General features: G+C 41.9%; 2 protein-coding genes across 5 annotated transcripts in view; one reads left to right on the top strand and one right to left on the bottom strand.

Annotated features, from left to right (window-relative positions):
* The window catches only part of ntn1b (netrin 1b), a 55,949-nt gene extending 39,303 nt beyond the window's left edge, over positions 1-16,646 (bottom strand). The window contains exon 1 of the mRNA XM_034711479.1: positions 15,531-16,646. Coding sequence (XP_034567370.1) covers positions 15,531-16,545 — 1,015 coding nt within the window. The 5' untranslated portion in view covers positions 16,546-16,646. The remainder of the gene's footprint in view (positions 1-15,530) is intronic.
* The window catches only part of LOC117832378 (phosphoinositide 3-kinase regulatory subunit 5-like), a 92,570-nt gene that overhangs the window by 63,503 nt on the left and 10,180 nt on the right, over positions 1-18,887 (top strand). Inside the window, exons 6-11 of one of the 4 annotated variants that reach the window (XM_034711475.1) lie at positions 2,089-2,209; positions 2,324-2,435; positions 11,672-11,844; positions 13,787-13,961; positions 16,928-17,063; positions 17,707-17,960. In XM_034711475.1, the coding sequence (XP_034567366.1) occupies positions 17,955-17,960 (6 nt within the window). In that variant the 5' untranslated portion in view covers positions 2,089-2,209; positions 2,324-2,435; positions 11,672-11,844; ... (1 more) ...; positions 16,928-17,063; positions 17,707-17,954. Of the gene's footprint in view, positions 1-2,088; positions 2,210-2,323; positions 2,436-11,671; positions 11,845-13,786; positions 13,962-15,177; positions 17,064-17,706; positions 17,961-18,887 lie in introns of those variants that run through there. The other 3 variants (XM_034711476.1, XM_034711474.1, XM_034711477.1) reach the window with 3 other exon arrangements.

Raw genomic sequence — 18,887 nt, 5'->3', positions numbered from 1 at the left:
TATCGTAACATATCCTATTGTTACGTATTATAGCATATAGTATCGTAACATATCCTATTGTTACGTATCATAGCATATAGTATCGTAACATATCCTATTGTTATGTATCATAACGTATAGTATCGTAACATATCCTATTGTTACGTATTATAGCGTATCTTATCTTATCGTATCCTATTGTTGAATATCGTAATATATTCCTATTGTTACGTATCATAGCGTATCTTATCGTAACATATCCTATTGTTACATATCATAACGTATAGTATCGTAACATATCCTATTGTCACGTATTATAGCGTATCTTATCTTATTGTATTCTATTGTTACATATCGTAACCTATTCCTATTGTTACGTATCATAGCGTATAGTATCGGATCATATCTTGTCGTATCTTATTGTATCGTATCGTAAAATATCCTATTGTTACATATTGTAGCATATCTCATCGTAACATATCCTATTGTTACATATCGTAACGTATAGTATCGTAACATATTTTATTGTTAAGTATCATAGCGTATCGTATCCTATTGTATCGTTTCGTAAAATATCCTATTGTATCGTATCGTAACATATTCCTATTGTTACGTATCATAACGTATAGTATTGTAACATATCCTATTGTTACGTCTCATAATGTATAGTATCGTAACATATTCCTATTGTTACGTATTATAGCGTATCTTATCGTAACATATCCTATTGTTACGTATTATAGCGTATCTTATCGTAACATATCCTATTGTTACGTATTATAGCGTATCTTATCGTAACATATCCTATTGTTACGTATTATAGCGTATCTTATCGTAACATATTCCTATTGTTACGTATTATAGCGTATCTTATCGTAACATATCCTATTGTTACGTATTATAGCGTATCTTATCGTAACATATCCTATTGTTACGTATTATAGCGTATCTTATCGTAACATATTCCTATTGTTACGTCTCATAATGTATAGTATCGTAACATATTCCTATTGTTACGTATTATAGCGTATCTTATCGTAACATATCCTATTGTTACGTATCATAGCATATAGTATCGTAAAACATCCTATTGTTACGTATTATAGCGTATCTTATCGTAACATATCCTATTGTTACGTATCATAGCATATAGTATCGTAACATATCCTATTGTTATGTATTATAGCATATAGTATCGTAACATATCCTATTGTTATGTATTATAGCATATAGTATCGTAACATATCCTATTGTTACCTTTTATAGCGTATCTTATCGTGACATATCCTATTGTTATATATCATAACGTATAGTATCGTAACATATCCTATTGTCACGTATTATAGCGTATCTTATCTTATTGTATTCTATTGTTACATATCGTAACCTATTCCTATTGTTACGTATCATAGCGTATAGTATCGGATCATATCTTGTCGTATCTTATTGTATCGTATCGTAAAATATCCTATTGTTACGTATCGTAACGTATAGTATCGTAACATATTCTATTGTTACGTATCATAGCGTATCGTATCCTATTGTATCATATCGTAAAATATCCTATTGTATCGTAACATATCCTATTGTTACGTATTATAGCGTATCTTATCTTATCGTATTCTATTGTTACATATCGTAACATATTCCTATTGTTACGTATTATAGCGTATCTTATCGTAACATATCCTATTGTTACGTATCATAGCATATCATTACATATAGCATATTGCATGGTATTGTATCCTATTGTATTGTATTGTATCGTATCTGATATATTTCACATCTGAAATATATCGGACCCCTCCTGTCTTTTTTCCGATCTTTGGTTCTAAGTTAAGTTTCCGTCTGTGAGGTAAAACTCTGAAACTGAAGACCGACTGAAAACGAACTCGTTCACCACAAAGGTTTAAAACTTAAAGCCACTGACACAGCTGCTCTGATATTTTCTGCTGACTGTCTTTGATTTGCTTCTTTGTTGTTGTTTGGAACTTGTGTAATATTAAATCATTGTCTTTGTAATAAATTGTATTTCTGTATCTGGAGTGTAATTGTGACTCCTAAAGCTGAATATTTAAAAGGCCAAACCGTCTCTGTGTCTCTGCTCAGCATCGTCTCACTGAACGGCGTTAAAGCGAGAGTTCAGATCGTTCTGTGACATCAGCTGGCTTCAGGAAGTAGGACACGCCTTCATACAGCGGGTACATTTCCTCAGCAGAGGAAGGAAACAGTGAGGGAATTATTGCTTAATGATTGTTTTCTTAGCAACACTGAGGGGGTCGTCAGAAAGGTTCTCTCTCGCTCCTGTGTTCGTTCTGATCCTGAAGTTTGTTCTGGTTGCTAGGTGGCTCTCAGGCCGGGGTGCTGAGCTGAGGAGGAAAAGGCTTGGCTCTTCCTGAAGGACACCGACCGACAGCTGGTGACCTCAGCGGGAGCACGGGGAACTTTAAACCACAGTGAGTGAAATAAATGTTCTAAAACACCCGGCGTCAGAGACCTGTCACTCAGCTGTCTGCACCACTTCATCAAGTGAAGCACAGCTGAGTGAGAAACAGCAGCAGACTCAGGTACGACCCGCCACAACAGGTGAGGTAAATCACCCAGGATGCTTTGCGCACTCCTCTGTTCCTCTTCCATTCAGCTGCTCAGTGCTACAGGTGGATCATCAGGGTGTGTTTAGATCTGCTGCTGTCACCCGGGTCTGTAAAACCTGCAGTAACAGACCACATGACGGTGTAGTCTGTGACCGCTCTGAGGTCATCCTTTTTCCTGCCCGAGTGGGAACCAGATACCGCTCTTATCTCTGACCCTGCATCATGAGAAAGAGAGCCTCACTATCTGAGTAAATAAACCACATGGCTCATATTCACACACACACACACACACACACACACACACACATGGACACACACGCTGAGACGTTCAATGTTTCCCTCGTTTACGCTCTGAGCGGAGAGCAGAGGAAGCAGCCTGATGCTCATCTCAGAGGCGGAGAGGAAGGAAGTGACTTTCTCCTGTTTGCTGTGAGCGTGTGAAGGATGGATGAGAGGAGGGATGAGAGGAGGGTGGGAACAGACGGGCTGCTGTGTCTACATGTCCAGTCAGATTAATGGAAGACTAAGAGGTGGTTTTGCTCCTAGTCTGACCCAGAGTTACCTTTGTTTCCTCTCTGTAATAATTTACATTTCATATTCATAGATTACTATCTCTCATTTCCAGTTGTGTGTCTCAGAATGTTTTTATATCCCATAACTTCACTTTTTTCTCCTCTCTTTGTTCTCTGGTAAATTTAGTTTAATTATTGTATCTAATATTTTTGAATTTTCATCCATGTTTGGACTGTTTTAAAATTGTAATATCAACAATATCTAGACTTTTTATTTAATATTTTAACTTCTTATCTCATGATTACTACTTATCATCCGTGTTTGGATTTTTTGATTGCAGAATTTCAACTTTACGGCTCATATTTTGACTTTTTATCTCATAATTTTGACCTTTATATTATTTAAATTTGTTGTCCCATAATTTCTACTTAATGACTCATAATGTTTTTGACTTTTCACCTAACATTTTAACTCTTTATCCCATAATTTTGACTTTTTGTCTCGCAATTTCAAACTTTTATCATGAAGTTTTGACTTTCATCTCATGTTCTAACTTTTTGTCTCCTTATTTTAACTTCTTATCTCTTAATTTGGACTTTTTATATGTGTTTTGGATTTTTCAATTTTAAAAAGTCAAATTTTTATCTCATAATGTTGAATTTTGAACCACTATGTTATCTATGAAGCTCATAATTTGACTTTTCATCTTGTTATTTAAACTCTTTGTCCCATAATTTCAACATAATGTCTCTTATTTTAAACTTTTCACCTGATATTTTGACTTTTTGTCTCAAAATTAAAACTTTTCATCCCATAATTTAGAGATTTTTTTCTTGTATATTGATTTTTTTTTGTCATTTTTCAACTGTTTAGCTCTTAATTTCGACTTCTTATGTCATATTTGAACTTAAAGTCTCGTTACCTCAACTTTTCATTTCACAGTTTTTCAGTCATGACAGTTATGAATTTCTCTTTTTCTACTTTTTCTAAATTTGGACTTTTATTATCTAAACTTTTGTCTTATAATAATGACTTAACATTTGTTTGTTGTGTTTCAGGGCTAAGTCACAGTTTGTTTGACAGGAGGGAAATGGGCGGTCATACAGGGTGTGTGGACGATGTTAAAATCCATTACAGAGCAGAGGAGACTCTTTGAAGATAAAATATGAAAATAAATATGAAACAGAAATAACAGCTCTGCTTCCTTCTGGAGGAGAGATTATTTTGTCTCCACTTTGTTTAAACTGTTGTAAAGATAAGAGGTTTGGGAAACTCCCCGCAGACTGACGCTCAGTGACGTCTCGATCAGACCTCGTTCAGCTGTAATTGATCCGGGTTTCGGTCGTTGTGTTCGTCGCTCAGTAAAAGGAGCTCTGTGTCGACGGCGCAGCAGGGAGGATGCTCCCAGCCAAAGGAGCTTATGCCTCCACTGCTGAGATCCTAAATGCTTTTTTAAGGGGAGGAGGTGGAGGAGGAGGGGAGGAGGGGGAGTGGTTCAGGGGGTGAGTTCAGGAAAGTGACACTGAGGAAGTGTGTGGTGTGTGGGCGTACACACAGCTCTGTCACTGAGCTGGTGGCGGAGCAGCAGGGGGAGCTGGCCGGGGGTCTGAAGCCGGGCTGCGGAGCGTGTCACTCCGCTGGCCCATTAATCATTCCCAGCCTGCCCCGCTTCAGCGCCTCAAAGGGGGCTCGATGCGCACGCACTAGGTGGTCCTGATGCCACCCTGAGAGCCCCTGCAGTCGGCTCCGTGTAGACAGACGGTGGACACAAAGAGTCCGGCATCCACACAGACACACAAACATGTGCGTCCATTTCATCCTGGCTCAGCGAACAATACGGCGCCCCATGAACAAACTCAAATAAACAGGCAGGAAAACAAACAATCTGATCCGTCCCGGCCCCTCAGGATCAACCCGCTGCAAGACTCAGCACTGTCTGCTGTGTTTCAGGGAGCGCAGAGACTCTGATACACGTCCACAATAAAAGCATCACATTTAAAGGTCAAAGTTCAAATCAATAAGACAGATACGTTCTGTTTGTGTTTGTGTCTGTGGTCACCTTGGCTATTTGGTTAAACTTAGACGGATAGATTTGACCTGCAGCTGCTACAAGTCAAAGCACGTGGTACATTTTGAATGCAGATCTCATCAAACATGGAAGCACTAATGCGGACTTCCACCAGACCCCTTCTGTAATCCCTGAATCAAGGATTCTCCTCCTCCTCCTCCTCTCCTCATCCATGTTGTCTTTCTGGTCCTCTGAAAACCTCTGACCTGTTGACTCCAGGCCTGGCTCCGCTCATCATGACTTTGGTTTGTTGTTGTAGTTAAGTGAAATACGATCTGGTGATAACACAGAGTGTTTTATTCTGAAAATTAACCGGATGTTTTACTTTGGTTTTGGTGAAACCTGACTTCCTGTCCCGCTCCATCTTCTCTGTTGAGATTGATGCGTCGTGCTCCGGCATCCGGCACAAAGAGAAGTCTTGTGGCTCTGATCCGGAGGACTCCGACCTGCCGGATCAGAGACGCAGCCGGAACGCAACGGAGTGGATCCAGTGGAAGTTAAAACATTGACTGGAATAGAAACCTACATTGGAGGGACTTGGTTTAATTTGACTGTGAGAAACACACTCTCATCAATGAGGCTAACAGGCGGAGGATGTTATGGACAAGTCACTTCTTTTGGCTTGTTTCCATTGACCTGGCTGCTTGTTTCTCTCGCAAGACCTGGCAACACGGACTAGTGCAGGCATGTGGACGTAAACCTGCAAAGAGGACTGAAGGCTGGTGGTGCTAGCTCTGCTATCTCGAGCCTCACCGGGCAAACCAATTTAAGATAGTTTACCTCCAGACTCTGTGATCCTGTGTTCAGCCGTGTTGATTGAATTGTGCTCAGAGATGGTTTTCTGAGTGTTTCCTTTCCTTTAGATTAATCAGGAGTCAGAATTTAAACTTGTGCTTCATCGACGAGGACATTAATCACTTTGGATCATCCTTGGACTTCACAAGTCTTTTGTTTGCATTCTGAGAAACATGCATCATGGACGCTTACGCTGCCTTTAAAGAGACGTTTCTGTTTGTGTCTCTTCATATCTGAGTAAAGAGCAGTCCTTTCTTTTGTAATAACGTCTGCTTCAGCTCTACTCTTCACCTCGCACCCCATCGAGCCAGCTGACTGAGTTATCACCATCCAGACTGATGCTGAACATAATACTGCTCTCAGCATGTGTTCCACGCAGCTCCACGTTCACACCATGATATCCTGCAGCTCATGCATGACTGATCTGAACATTAAATCACAGCAAACATCCTCCTCCTAAAACATCCCCTCACCTCTCCAAACCACCGTCCTCTACACCAGAGAGCAGGATTTGACAGTCTGCCCTTAAAAGCCTGAGTGAAACCTCTCTGGCTCAAACCGACATGTCTGTCTTGAATTATGAGCTCAACAAAACAAAATCCTCCAAACATGCAGCCCGTACCCAGAGGACACTGGATTGTAGCTGAGCGTGGATTTTTTTGGAGATCCCCCAAATGCATCCCTTTGTTTTATGGTTTGCTTGTATACAGAGAGACCTCTTAGCAAAGTCACATAGGCTTATGTTGCAAGAAAGACCGGAGGCCACTTTCTGTAAAGGCCAATTTCAGAAGTATTGTTCTGCATTTGTAATCGTGACAGACTGAAAGGAGGTTTTAGAACCGGGCCCAAAACAACAGTTGGTTTTAGAATCACAAGAATGTGAGTCTCAGTCCCGTTAAGAACAGATTTAACGACGAGAGCTTCACAAACAAAGACACCATCATGTCTGAAAGAGTTCACAGTTACAGCTTCAGAACGTTCAGAACACAGGCCTGCATGGGTACCACAGAGTCTACAAAACTAGTATGGGAGGCAGAGGCTTCAAGCAATGCTGTCCCAGTTTCTTGACCCAGTCAGTCAATGCCGATGGTTTCCAAAGAAGGGTTTTTCCCACTGCTGTGAAGTGCTTCATCATCAGTGGACTGATTAGAGTACTGGACCTTTTAAAAAGTAGTCTCAATTTTGGCGTCTATTTTAGATTGAGTCTTAGTCTTTAGATTAAATGTTAGTTTTAGTCACATTTTAGTCTTTTCAGCTCTTTATAGTTTTAGTCTTTGATTTTTGCCAAATCATTTTCTCTCTTTAAAATAATTCATGTAGTGGATCAGATATCAGTATCAGGGTTATACCAAGTGTTCAAATCGTCTCTTTCACTCCTTTAACACTTTTGTGTAATATCTTAAGTTTAATGATTTAGCCTCTACCTGCTAAAAAGTAAAAAGGTAAAATTCTTGATGTGACCTCTATGAAGATATTTTGATTCTCTTGATTCAAATAAAAATGCCATGAACACAATATTAGGGCTGTGTTGCACTTTTACGACGGTCCCTGAATGCACCTGCAGTGACAGGCGCACTGGACAGACAGTCAGTTCACGGCACTCTGAAATGCATCTGCATCTTTGATGACGAGGAGTTGATCCAAACTTACTGAATGTGTCTGATGTTTCACCAAACTGGATTAAATCAAGCTGTAGACGCCGAGCTTTTTACGGTAACCACGGCAACAACGTCAAACATCAAATATTAAACAGACGTCCCCCGGGTTGTGTCTTTGTCACTAACGCACACCGGGGGGGAAAAAATCCTCACTGAAGATGAGACAGATGCATGGAGGTGAGGAGAGCTGGTTCATAAAGCACACCTGCTGCAGGTAGAGACCAAGCGAACACTGAGCCCCTCAGATAAGAACTCAGCCTGTCACAGGAAGTCATCACGCCATCTTTAAAGACACACAGCACAGGGGGGAACATGGATTCTTAAAGTCCCACGGTCCAACACTAAAGTTTTCGTCTCATCAACAAAATCTAAACATACATTCGTCAGAGTTTTTAATATCAGTGATGCACTTTAACTCATCTTAGTCTCGTTTTCGTCGTGAAAAACAAGTCGTTGACGAACATTTATCGTCCTAATTTTCGTTAACGACATGAACACTAACGTCCAGCCATTAGCGATGAAAACAGGCCGTTTGTACTAATGGTGAAATAAAAGGGATTCTTAAATCAATCTCATCTTCCTCATAGGAGTTGAAGCTCTACCTGGTTCACCATTGCGTTATGTTGCAGAGTCAGCCTGTTGGAGTCACTGTGGTCGACTGTCTGTAAAGGACATTCAGATACGAGACCCCTCACACAGGAGTCAACCAAACAAAAACAAGCTCAGAAACATTCTCCCCTCGGGTTATTGTTGAGTAAACTGGAAGGAAAATTAAAAACCTCAAGTATGTCTCAGCTTACAAATCAAACGGGGAAGGCTGGCTGTCGCCTGACGCTGGCAGAAAGTGATCATCCAGACAATGAGAGGGAGAGAGAGAGAGAGAGAGAGAGAGAGAGAGAGAGAAAGAATGGAGGAGCCCACATACCGGAGGACAAGTCAGAGTATCTATGACATCACTCTTTAGAGAAATTCTTCTCCGCCGCCACATGGGTTGCTGCCGCGGAGCCGAAATCAGACCCAGATGGTGAGCAGGACCTGACTGGTCCAATCTGGCGTCCCGCAGAAAGAGCGTCAGTGGTCTCAATCAGCCACATGGACAACAACGGGTCCAGAACTACGACGCTAAGAGACAACATCCTGCAGAGTATCCTGTGATCCAGATCATCACCGCTCAACTGAACACAGAAAGGAAAGCTCTCTAAGACTGAGCAGGGTGCACTAAAAACAGACATGACTCTGTAGTGGAAGTCACTGCACTAAAAACAGACATGACTCTGTAGTGGAAGTCACTGCATTATAAACAGACATGACTCTGTAGTGGAAGTCACTGCATTAAAAACAGACATGACTCTGTAGTGGAAGTCACTGCATTAAAAACAGACATGACTCTGTAGTGGAAGTCACTGCATTAATAACAGACATGACTCTGTAGTGGAAGTCACTGCATTAATAACAGACATGACTCTGTAGTGGAAGTCACTGCATTAATAACAGACATGACTCTGTAGTGGAAGTCACTGCATTAAACACAGACATGACTCTGTAGTGGAAGTCACTGCATTAAAAACAGACATGACTCTGTAGTGGAAGTCACTGCATTAAACACAGACATGACTCTGTAGTGGAAGTCACTGCATTAAACACAGACATGACTCTGTAGTGGAAGTCACTGCATTAAACACAGACATGACTCTGCAGTGGAAGTCACTGCACTAAAAACAGACATGACTCTGTAGTGGAAGTCACTGCATTAGAAACAGACATGACTCTGTAGTGGAAGTCACTGCATTAAACACAGACATGACTCTGTAGTGGAAGTCACTGCATTAGAAACAGACATGACTCTGTAGTGGAAGTCACTGCATTATAAACAGACATGACTCTGTAGTGGAAGTCACTGCATTAAACACAGACATGACTCTGTAGTGGAAGTCACTGCATTAAAAACAGACATGACTCTGTAGTGGAAGTCACTGCATTAAAAACAGACATGACTCTGTAGTGGAAGTCACTGCATTAAAAACAGACATGACTCTGTAGTGGAAGTCACTGCATTATAAACAGACATGACTCTGTAGTGGAAGTCACTGCATTAAACACAGACATGACTCTGTAGTGGAAGTCACTGCATTAAACACAGACATGACTCTGTAGTGGAAGTCACTGCATTAAACACAGACATGACTCTGCAGTGGAAGTCACTGCACTAAAACAGACATGACTCTGTAGTGGAAGTCACTGCATTAGAAACAGACATGACTCTGTAGTGGAAGTCACTGCATTAAACACAGACATGACTCTGTAGTGGAAGTCACTGCATTAGAAACAGACATGACTCTGTAGTGGAAGTCACTGCATTATAAACAGACATGACTCTGTAGTGGAAGTCACTGCATTAAACACAGACATGACTCTGTAGTGGAAGTCACTGCATTAAAAACAGACATGACTCTGTAGTGGAAGTCACTGCATTAAAAACAGACATGACTCTGTAGTGGAAGTCACTGCACTAAAAACAGACATGACTCTGTAGTGGAAGTCACTGCACTAAAAACAGACATGACTCTGTAGTGGAAGTCACTGCATTAAACACAGACATGACTCTGTAGTGGAAGTCACTGCATTAAACACAGACATGACTCTGTAGTGGAAGTCACTGCATTAGAAACAGACATGACTCTGTAGTGGAAGTCCCTGCATTAAAAACAGACATGACTCTGTAGTGGAAGTCACTGCATTAAACACAGACATGACTCTGTAGTGGAAGTCACTGCATTAGAAACAGACATGACTCTGTAGTGAAAGTCACTGCATTAAAAACAGACAAGACTCTGTAGTGGAAGTCACTGCATTAAAAACAGACATGACTCTGTAGTGGAAGTCACTGCATTATAAACAGACATGACTCTGTAGTGGAAGTCACTGCATTAAACACAGACATGACTCTGTAGTGGAAGTCACTGCATTATAAACAGACATGACTCTGTAGTGGAAGTCACTGCATTAAACACAGACATGACTCTGCAGTGGAAGTCACTGCACTAAAAACAGACATGACTCTGTAGTGGAAGTCACTGCATTAGAAACAGACATGACTCTGTAGTGGAAGTCACTGCATTAAAAACAGACATGACTCTGTAGTGGAAGTCACTGCATTAGAAACAGACATGACTCTGTAGTGGAAGTCACTGCATTATAAACAGACATGACTCTGTAGTGGAAGTCACTGCATTAAACACAGACATGACTCTGTAGTGGAAGTCACTGCATTAAAAACAGACATGACTCTGTAGTGGAAGTCACTGCATTAAAAACAGACATGACTCTGTAGTGGAAGTCACTGCACTAAAAACAGACATGACTCTGTAGTGGAAGTCACTGCACTAAAAACAGACATGACTCTGTAGTGGAAGTCACTGCATTAAACACAGACATGACTCTGTAGTGGAAGTCACTGCATTAAACACAGACATGACTCTGTAGTGGAAGTCACTGCATTAGAAACAGACATGACTCTGTAGTGGAAGTCCCTGCATTAAAAACAGACATGACTCTGTAGTGGAAGTCACTGCATTAAACACAGACATGACTCTGTAGTGGAAGTCACTGCATTAGAAACAGACATGACTCTGTAGTGAAAGTCACTGCATTAAAAACAGACAAGACTCTGTAGTGGAAGTCACTGCATTAAAAACAGACATGACTCTGTAGTGGAAGTCACTGCATTATAAACAGACATGACTCTGTAGTGGAAGTCACTGCATTAAACACAGACATGACTCTGTAGTGGAAGTCACTGCATTAAAAACAGACATGACTCTGTAAATCCTTTTCCTTGATTGAAAGTGGACTGTTTGACCCTTTCATCGCCCCCTACAGCTGACTTTAACTGCATCTCTGGAGTCTTTATTCTGGTTTGATGGTAACCACTTGAGCTCAATCATATCACTTGAAGATGACACATAAACACCTCCTCTAACGTGTGCTGTGAAAACTTCTCCCCTTTGTTAATCTGAAACCAGCTGTTTCTTTAAAAGCTCTCATATTCTGGGCTCTATTTTTAGTCCTGCAGGAGAGATCTGCACAGACTGGGAGCCGAGCCAGCCGCCAACTGATACAATCATATCCTGGTTCAGCCAACATGTGGGTGGCAAACACGTCGGATCCCCAAAGGTTTCATCGATGTCAACAGACTCACTGATCAGTCATCAAAGATGGACAGAGTTCAGCAGCAGAGGTGAGATTTCACTCTAAACACACATGAAAGGTGGAAGAAGCCCAGAGTGATCAAACCTCCACGTTACAGGATTCAGCAAAGTGCAAAATGACACATATGAGTAACTGAGGCGACCATTTTCAACTCGCCTCAAAATCCACTTGGCAAGCCGGAGTTTCCCACACTTCCCTTCACAGCCCATCAGTCAGGCCGGAGAGGAGCGGGGGCCGGACTGTCAGGGGTCAGTGCTACGCCGAACACCCAGAGAATATGAAGCAGCTGCCTGAGACGGGACCGCCTCGAGTGTCACCATGTGTGTGTGTGTGTGTGTGTGTGTGTCAGCGTCATTCATACCATCACTGAATGATCACACGACAAATATTAACTTGCATTCATGTCTCACTTTGTGCCGTCGTTGTTTTGCATCTCTTTAAAGTCTTTCCACATCTCGTTCTCTGTTGCTTTAGTTTTCTATCTGAGGTCATTTGAATCTTTGGAGTCGTCTAATATCTTGTGGTGCACATCTCATTTTGTGTCTCTGGTTGTTGGCATCACTTTGTTTCACTTTTAATTTAACCTGCAGCTGTTTTGAACGTGTTAAACATCAAACTTCACATCTCTTAGTCTCTTAGAAGGAGATCTGAGTCTCTTTAGAGTTGTTCAGAACCTGTTTGAGCTTCACTTTTTGTCTCTGTGATATTTTTTATCTTTTTGTTGTTGTTTAATCTTGTTTTTGATTGAGTTCTTCTAATATCTCAAGTCATCTAAATTCTGTTTTTTACATCTAATATTTTTGTCTTTTGGTTGTTTTCATCTCTTATTTTTTAGCATCATTTTTCATCCCTCCAAGGTCATTGTCTTCTCTTGTTTTATTTTGCTTTCATTCCTTGTTGATCTCTTTGCATCTTCTTGTATCTCTGTTGTTGTTTCATGTCTCTTATGCTGCTTTCAGTCTCTTTAATGTAACTTCACATCTTGTTTAGTGTCTCAGTGATCATTCTGAGAGTTGTTGTTGTTTTGAATCTCTGTTATTATTTCACATTGTTTGCTTCTCATCATTTCTTTCTGTAAACTCTGTTGTCACTTTGCATCGTAATTGAAGGTGTGTAAAATCTTAATTGGCATTTCTTTTGGTCTCTTTTTTCTTGTTTTGTCACTCTGCTGTTTTTAAAATCAAATATTACATCTCTCTGAGGTTTTCTTTATCTCTAAGGTCAATTTAATCATGTGTTAAACCCTCTTCTTGTTCCACTTTGTCGTCATTTTCAGTCTTTATTTCATCTCATGTTGTTCCTCTATTTTTAGTCTCTGTGGATCTCTGGAAACATTTTTTACAGTAAATTTTTTTTATCTCTTCAAAGTCATTTATTTTAATATTTGCTTTTATTTTGTGTTTCATGAATCTTGTTTTGTGTCTCATTGAATCTCTTGTTTTGAGTCTTTGGGTCTTTTTAAGGTAACTTTACATCCGTCTGTATCTTTTTAAGATAAATTCAGATATTACTTTATTGATCCCTGGGGGGTAAATTCGGTTGTTGCAGCAACCCAGATATAAGTACAACCAAGAATAAGTGAAAATAAAAATAGATAAAGATAGAATGCAAATTTACAAATTTAAGATATATACAAATATTAGATGTTACAAATGTTCTGCTTCTATTAACATCTTGTTTGGCGTCTCTTTGGCGTCTCTCTCTCAATCCATCAACTATCCATCACTTCCTGGCTCTGATGGCGTCCTGGGCCCCCTCGGCCACCCCTCCTGTCCGGCCCTGTTTGGTGGATGAACTTTAAAGTCAAACATCTCCCTCTGAGAGGAATGTGGAACCTGCTGCTGCCAACACAAACGCCTGTTCACACAACTGATGATGGCAACCCTGCTCACAGAGTCATGGGAAACTGGCTTTGTCTTATTTCCTCTCTCTCTCTCTCTCTCTCTCTCTCTCTCTCTCTCTCTCCACAGACAGATCATTAGCACCATCCTCTCTGCATCCCCACTGCCCCACCATATGGACCCTCTGCTCCGGTTAAAGCCGCCCCTCCTCTCTCTCTCTCTCTCTCTCTCTCTCTCTCTCTCTCTCTCTCTCTCTCTCTCTCTCTCTCTGAGGTGTGAGCCCCTCTCATCATGATAGTTTCAGGTATGAGTTTTTATCTGAGATGAGCTCCAGCAGTGAGAACCTTCAGTGTGTGTAAATAACAGGAGGAGCTGCAGAGAGGAGGAAACTGGTCCACTTGTTCTGTGAGGATCAAAACACCCTGACACTCTCTGAACTTGTTGTCTTCCGGGTTAGTTCCTCTGCAGCTCAGAGGTCCTGAACTGTGAAAATAAGCCCCCCATGCTCAGAGTGAATAAAACCCTCAGACCTGGCTTCAGCTGATCTCGCGCTTTGTCCGCCTCCCTGAATACCTCACGGGCTCTAAAGTGGCAGTTTATACTCTACGTGCCAAAAATGTCAATAAAACCGCCCTAATCGGCCCTGCGATCTGTCCCAGCACCTGCTTCTGGAAACACAACACGCCCCTGCAGTCTATCTCTGCAGCTGCAACCTTTCCTTCCCTTTCTGCGGACGGAAACAAAAAGGTGGAAACGCAATTACGCGTTTTGGACACAGGCGCGTTAATTTGATGAGAATGACTTCATGAACTCTCCTTTCTTCTAAAAACCAGGACTGAACAAAGCAGAGGGGTTTGATACCGAACTAAATACATCATTTATATCAATATAGGAAAAACACACACGAGATTAATTCATCTTATACTGCAGGGAATTTAATTCTACATTTAATTTGATCGATGTCTCTAACAGGCCTGAACAGACACACGTGCATCAAAGTTCTATTTTAAAAAGCGAATTAAATTCAAAAGATAAAATATGAATTGCTCTTTAAAAACTGAGTCAATAAATTCAACATTTTAAAAAGACTTTTGTAATATTTTCAGGCCTAAACTGCATTAAAACATTTCACATTTGGTGAATTTTGCGTAAATGTTCGTCGAGTTTTTTCTGTGTCGATGGAATAATAGTTTCAAATCAGTCTGGATAAAAAAACACGCAGAAGAAAACAGACTTATAATAATAACTGATCAGTTTGGTGAAGTTTAAAGGCCTTATTTAAATTAAAATAAACATTTCCTTGGTTGTATTTAACTTTGCCTGATCTTCTACGGATATATATTTTAGGAAGTTCAGCCCGAGGCCTCAAATTCTCCCTCAAGCAGTGCAAAAAAAAGCATGCTTTGGGATCAAATCTTCCTCTTATTAATCTGTGTTTGCAACAGGACATTGAATAAAATCAAACAGCATTTGTAGCATTTTTATGAAGAGATAGAAAACTAAAGAAAAGCTTTTTTACTTTTTTCCAAATGTTCTTGATTTTTTTTTTCACCTCTTTGGATTTCTGAGCGCCTTCAAAACACTGAGTTCAAACTTTAAACACTCAAGCCTCTGTCTCTCTTTGCTCCATGATATTCAGAGGTGTTTGCACTTCATTCCCAGTTATAAAATAATAATAAACATGATAAAAATCCAAACTAACGAATGACCCGCCTGGTGCGTAATCTTCGTCTTTTTGGCCCAACAAAGATGTCACCATGTCACCTTTTTAAACATCATCTTCAGCATGAGCTGAGTAAAAACAATAAGAAACATTTAATATTTTACAGTTTAAATATTTCCACAGAGTGAGACATGAAGGGAGGGCTCTTACCGACACACTCGTTGGCCTCTCGTGCCGTGGCGCGCTGCCAGGGTCGGTCGTAGTGGAAAGGTTTGCACCTGTCGCACTCCGGCCCCGCCGTGTTGTGTTTGCACTCACACACCAGGTTCCCCTCCCGGTCCTTCACGCACTTTGACGCGTGCCCGTTGCACTTGCAGCGGCCGCCGACCTGCAGGTCCGACACGGCGTAAAAGTAGGAGTCTCGCGCCAGCTCCGAGTCGTCTTCGTTCTCGTCCCCGAAGGTGTGCAGCCGGCTGAAGATCACCTTGATGTCTGTGGCCGTGACCCAGTCCTGCAGCACCGGGGAGTTGTCGAAGTCGTGCGCGGAGGGTCTCCCGTCCAGGGTGCTGAAGGCGATGAGTCCCCCGCTCAGAGGGTGCATGTCGGTGTGGGAGTCCGTGCAGATCGCCTCCTGCTCGTTCTGTTTGGTGATCACAGCTTTGTTCTGCCGGTTGAACATTTTCTTACACTGCGTGGAGTAATACTGAAACGGCACCCACGACTTCCCGTAGTCCATGGACTTGTAGATCGCCATGGACTCGGGTCTGGGTGAGCAGAACTGCAGGCTCACATAGGTCACCTCAAACTTCTTCCCCAGCGACAAGGTGAGCGTGACGTTCTGTGGGTGCTGCAGGTAGTTCTCAGAGTGCCAGCACGTGAGGTTGTGCGGGTTGTTGAGGTCCGTTAAATACGCAGGAGGATGAGACTTCTTGGGGTCCCCGGCGTCGCACGTGTGACAGTCCCGGGTCCTCTCCTCTCCCTTCTCGGTCACCACGCAGTACCTGGCGGTGGGGGTCCCACAGGTGCTGGACACGCGCACGTCCTTCCCGAAAGCGGAGTTGACGAAGTCCGGGATGCATCTGCGCGGGTTTGCGTTCTCATCATAGCACGGATCCGGAGGGGAGGACTGAGCCGCGAACATGCTGAGCCCGTACCCCCCTAAGACCCCCTCCGCCAGGGCTGACACTGCCACCAAGGTGACCCACACCTCCAGGATCCTTTGCATTGTAATCCGAGCTCCACGGGGACTGAGCCGCTGAAATGTAAAGACACAAAATTAATCTGTGAAAACAAACAGAACCAACACAAGCTGGAGAAATGATGGAACAGACAAAATGTGCAGAAAGATCCTTACGAGGCAAAGAAAACTCCACCCAGGACACTACCTCCAAATAAAGTGCTCAGAATAAAAGAGACCTCCTGAGAATCTCAAGCACAAACTCTCCTTTACGCACGAAAAACTCCTTCTACTCTACTCCAGCCTCGGGGTTTGAAATCCCTGAATCAAAATAAGAAATGGCAAAAGCCCAGCAGCCTGTGTGTGTCCACTCAGTCACACCTCTGCCCACCTCTATCTCTGTCTGTCCCATTCCTCTCTGTTATAGTAGAAGAAAAGGGGGTCCACTCAATCACAGGAGACGGAGCCTTTTCTATCTGAGGAGGGAAACCTGGAGAGGGAGAGCAAGGGCGACATCTGCTGGAGGATCATCTGAACTACAACATCAAACAGTTGAGTTCCTATAGGTAAGTGTTTTTACAAATAATAAAAGACCTTTATTTCATTTAAGTTACTTCAAAGTGTAAAAATTAGTGTTTTTAATGCAGTGACTTCCACTACAGAGTCATGTCTGTTTTTAATGCAGTGACTTCCACTACAGAGTCATGTCTGTGTTTAATGCAGTGACTTCCACTACAGAGTCATGTCTGTTTTTAATGCAGTGACTTCCACTACAGAGTCATGTCTGTTTATAATGCAGTGACTTCCACTACAGAGTCATGTCTGTTTATAATGCAGTGACTTCCACTACAGAATCATGTCTGTGTTTAATGCAGTGACTTCCACTACAGAGTCACATCTGTGTTTAATGCAGTGACTTCCACTACAGAGTCACATCTGTGTTTAATGCAGTGACTTCCACTACAGAGTCATGTCTGTGTTTAATGCAGTGACTTCCACTACAGAGTCATGTCTGTGTTTAATGCAGTGACTTCCACTACAGAGTCATGTCTGTGTTTAATGCAGTGACTTCCACTACAGAGTCATGTCTGTTTATAATGCAGTGACTTCCACTACAGAGTCATGTCTGTGTTTAATGCAGTGACTTCCCCTGTGATCTCTTTATACCCGGTCATGTGACTATAACCTGTTGATCTTTAACCTCATTAGTTGGGAGATGTTTTCTTCTCATGGAGGAAATGAAGAATCAGACATTTAAAGACTCTTCCTTCAACATTTAAACATCGTCTTAAATAATCCAGCTCATCACAGAGACTCCTTCAGTTCCTGTTTTTGCGGCGCATGCTCTCCTGACTCTGAGTCTGTTGTTAAAGCAGCAGCACAGGAGGATGTGGTCTCTGTATTGTTTCCCTCTGCTGACATGTCTCTGCTCGGACCTGGGATGATTTAGGACGCTCATGAAGGTAAGATTTACGTCTCACTGCTGTTCACCTCTCATTCATCTCATCTGTGTTTTAACATTTGAACAGCACACTCCACATTTTATCATTTATTCTCATGTTCGTTGGAAGAAGTCGTTGTTATGCAACTTCCAGCAGCCCTAACTGTTTTTGGAGCGCTGCAGATTTCCAGTTCCCCTTCTATCAGACTCATTATCAGCACATTCAGAATGACACGGTGATGAGCTTGAATTGTCTTCATCTTTCTGTCTGCAGCTTTAGTTTGTGCAATTTGAATCTTAAAGTTTAACAAAGCTGCAGCAGAGAGCGGTGTTTGGTCGTTTGTCAGGTCTGCATGGGAAACCAACAATATACAATAGAGTAACACCTGCTTCCTCAGTCGATATGAGCGCCTGCAGAAGCTGGATGCAGAAAAGCTGCCTGTGTTTTCCTGTGCTTCTCTTTGTGGTTAGTTCTCTGCATGCACGAGAGTTTAAACATATCGTGCATTTTTATGCTTCTGCAGAGGAAAAAGTGTGTTCCCGTTTAAGAATAATCCATGACTGACACACCAAGAGTCACGTTTTAATCGCAGTTTCACAGCAGCATGTAAAGATCCAGCTCCCGGTGTGTTCTCCTGTTCAGGCTTCATAAAGAGCTTAAAGGAAACTCGGGGACAGAGAAGGCTTCTTCCTGTTATGTTGGACGCAGGTGAACAATGTCGCGTCACTGTGACAAATCTGACACAGCTGGGCTCAAGAACAGCTTCCTGATCCTGGAGGAAGAATAAACCTACAGGGAGAACATCAGTCTCATTGAACTGGATGTCTGGAGGCAGCTCTGGAGTCTTTATTTCCTCAATGAGCAAGTTACAGTGGCAAGGACAAACTTCCTTTAACAGGCAGAAACCTCCAGCAGGACCAGACTCATGTTAGACACACATCTGCTGAG

This window comes from Notolabrus celidotus, chromosome 20, assembly GCF_009762535.1.
Source record: "Notolabrus celidotus isolate fNotCel1 chromosome 20, fNotCel1.pri, whole genome shotgun sequence".
Classification (NCBI taxonomy): domain Eukaryota; kingdom Metazoa; phylum Chordata; class Actinopteri; order Labriformes; family Labridae; genus Notolabrus; species Notolabrus celidotus.
The sequence above is the reverse complement of the archived record's forward strand: the minus strand, read 5'-3'. Positions and strand labels throughout refer to the sequence as shown.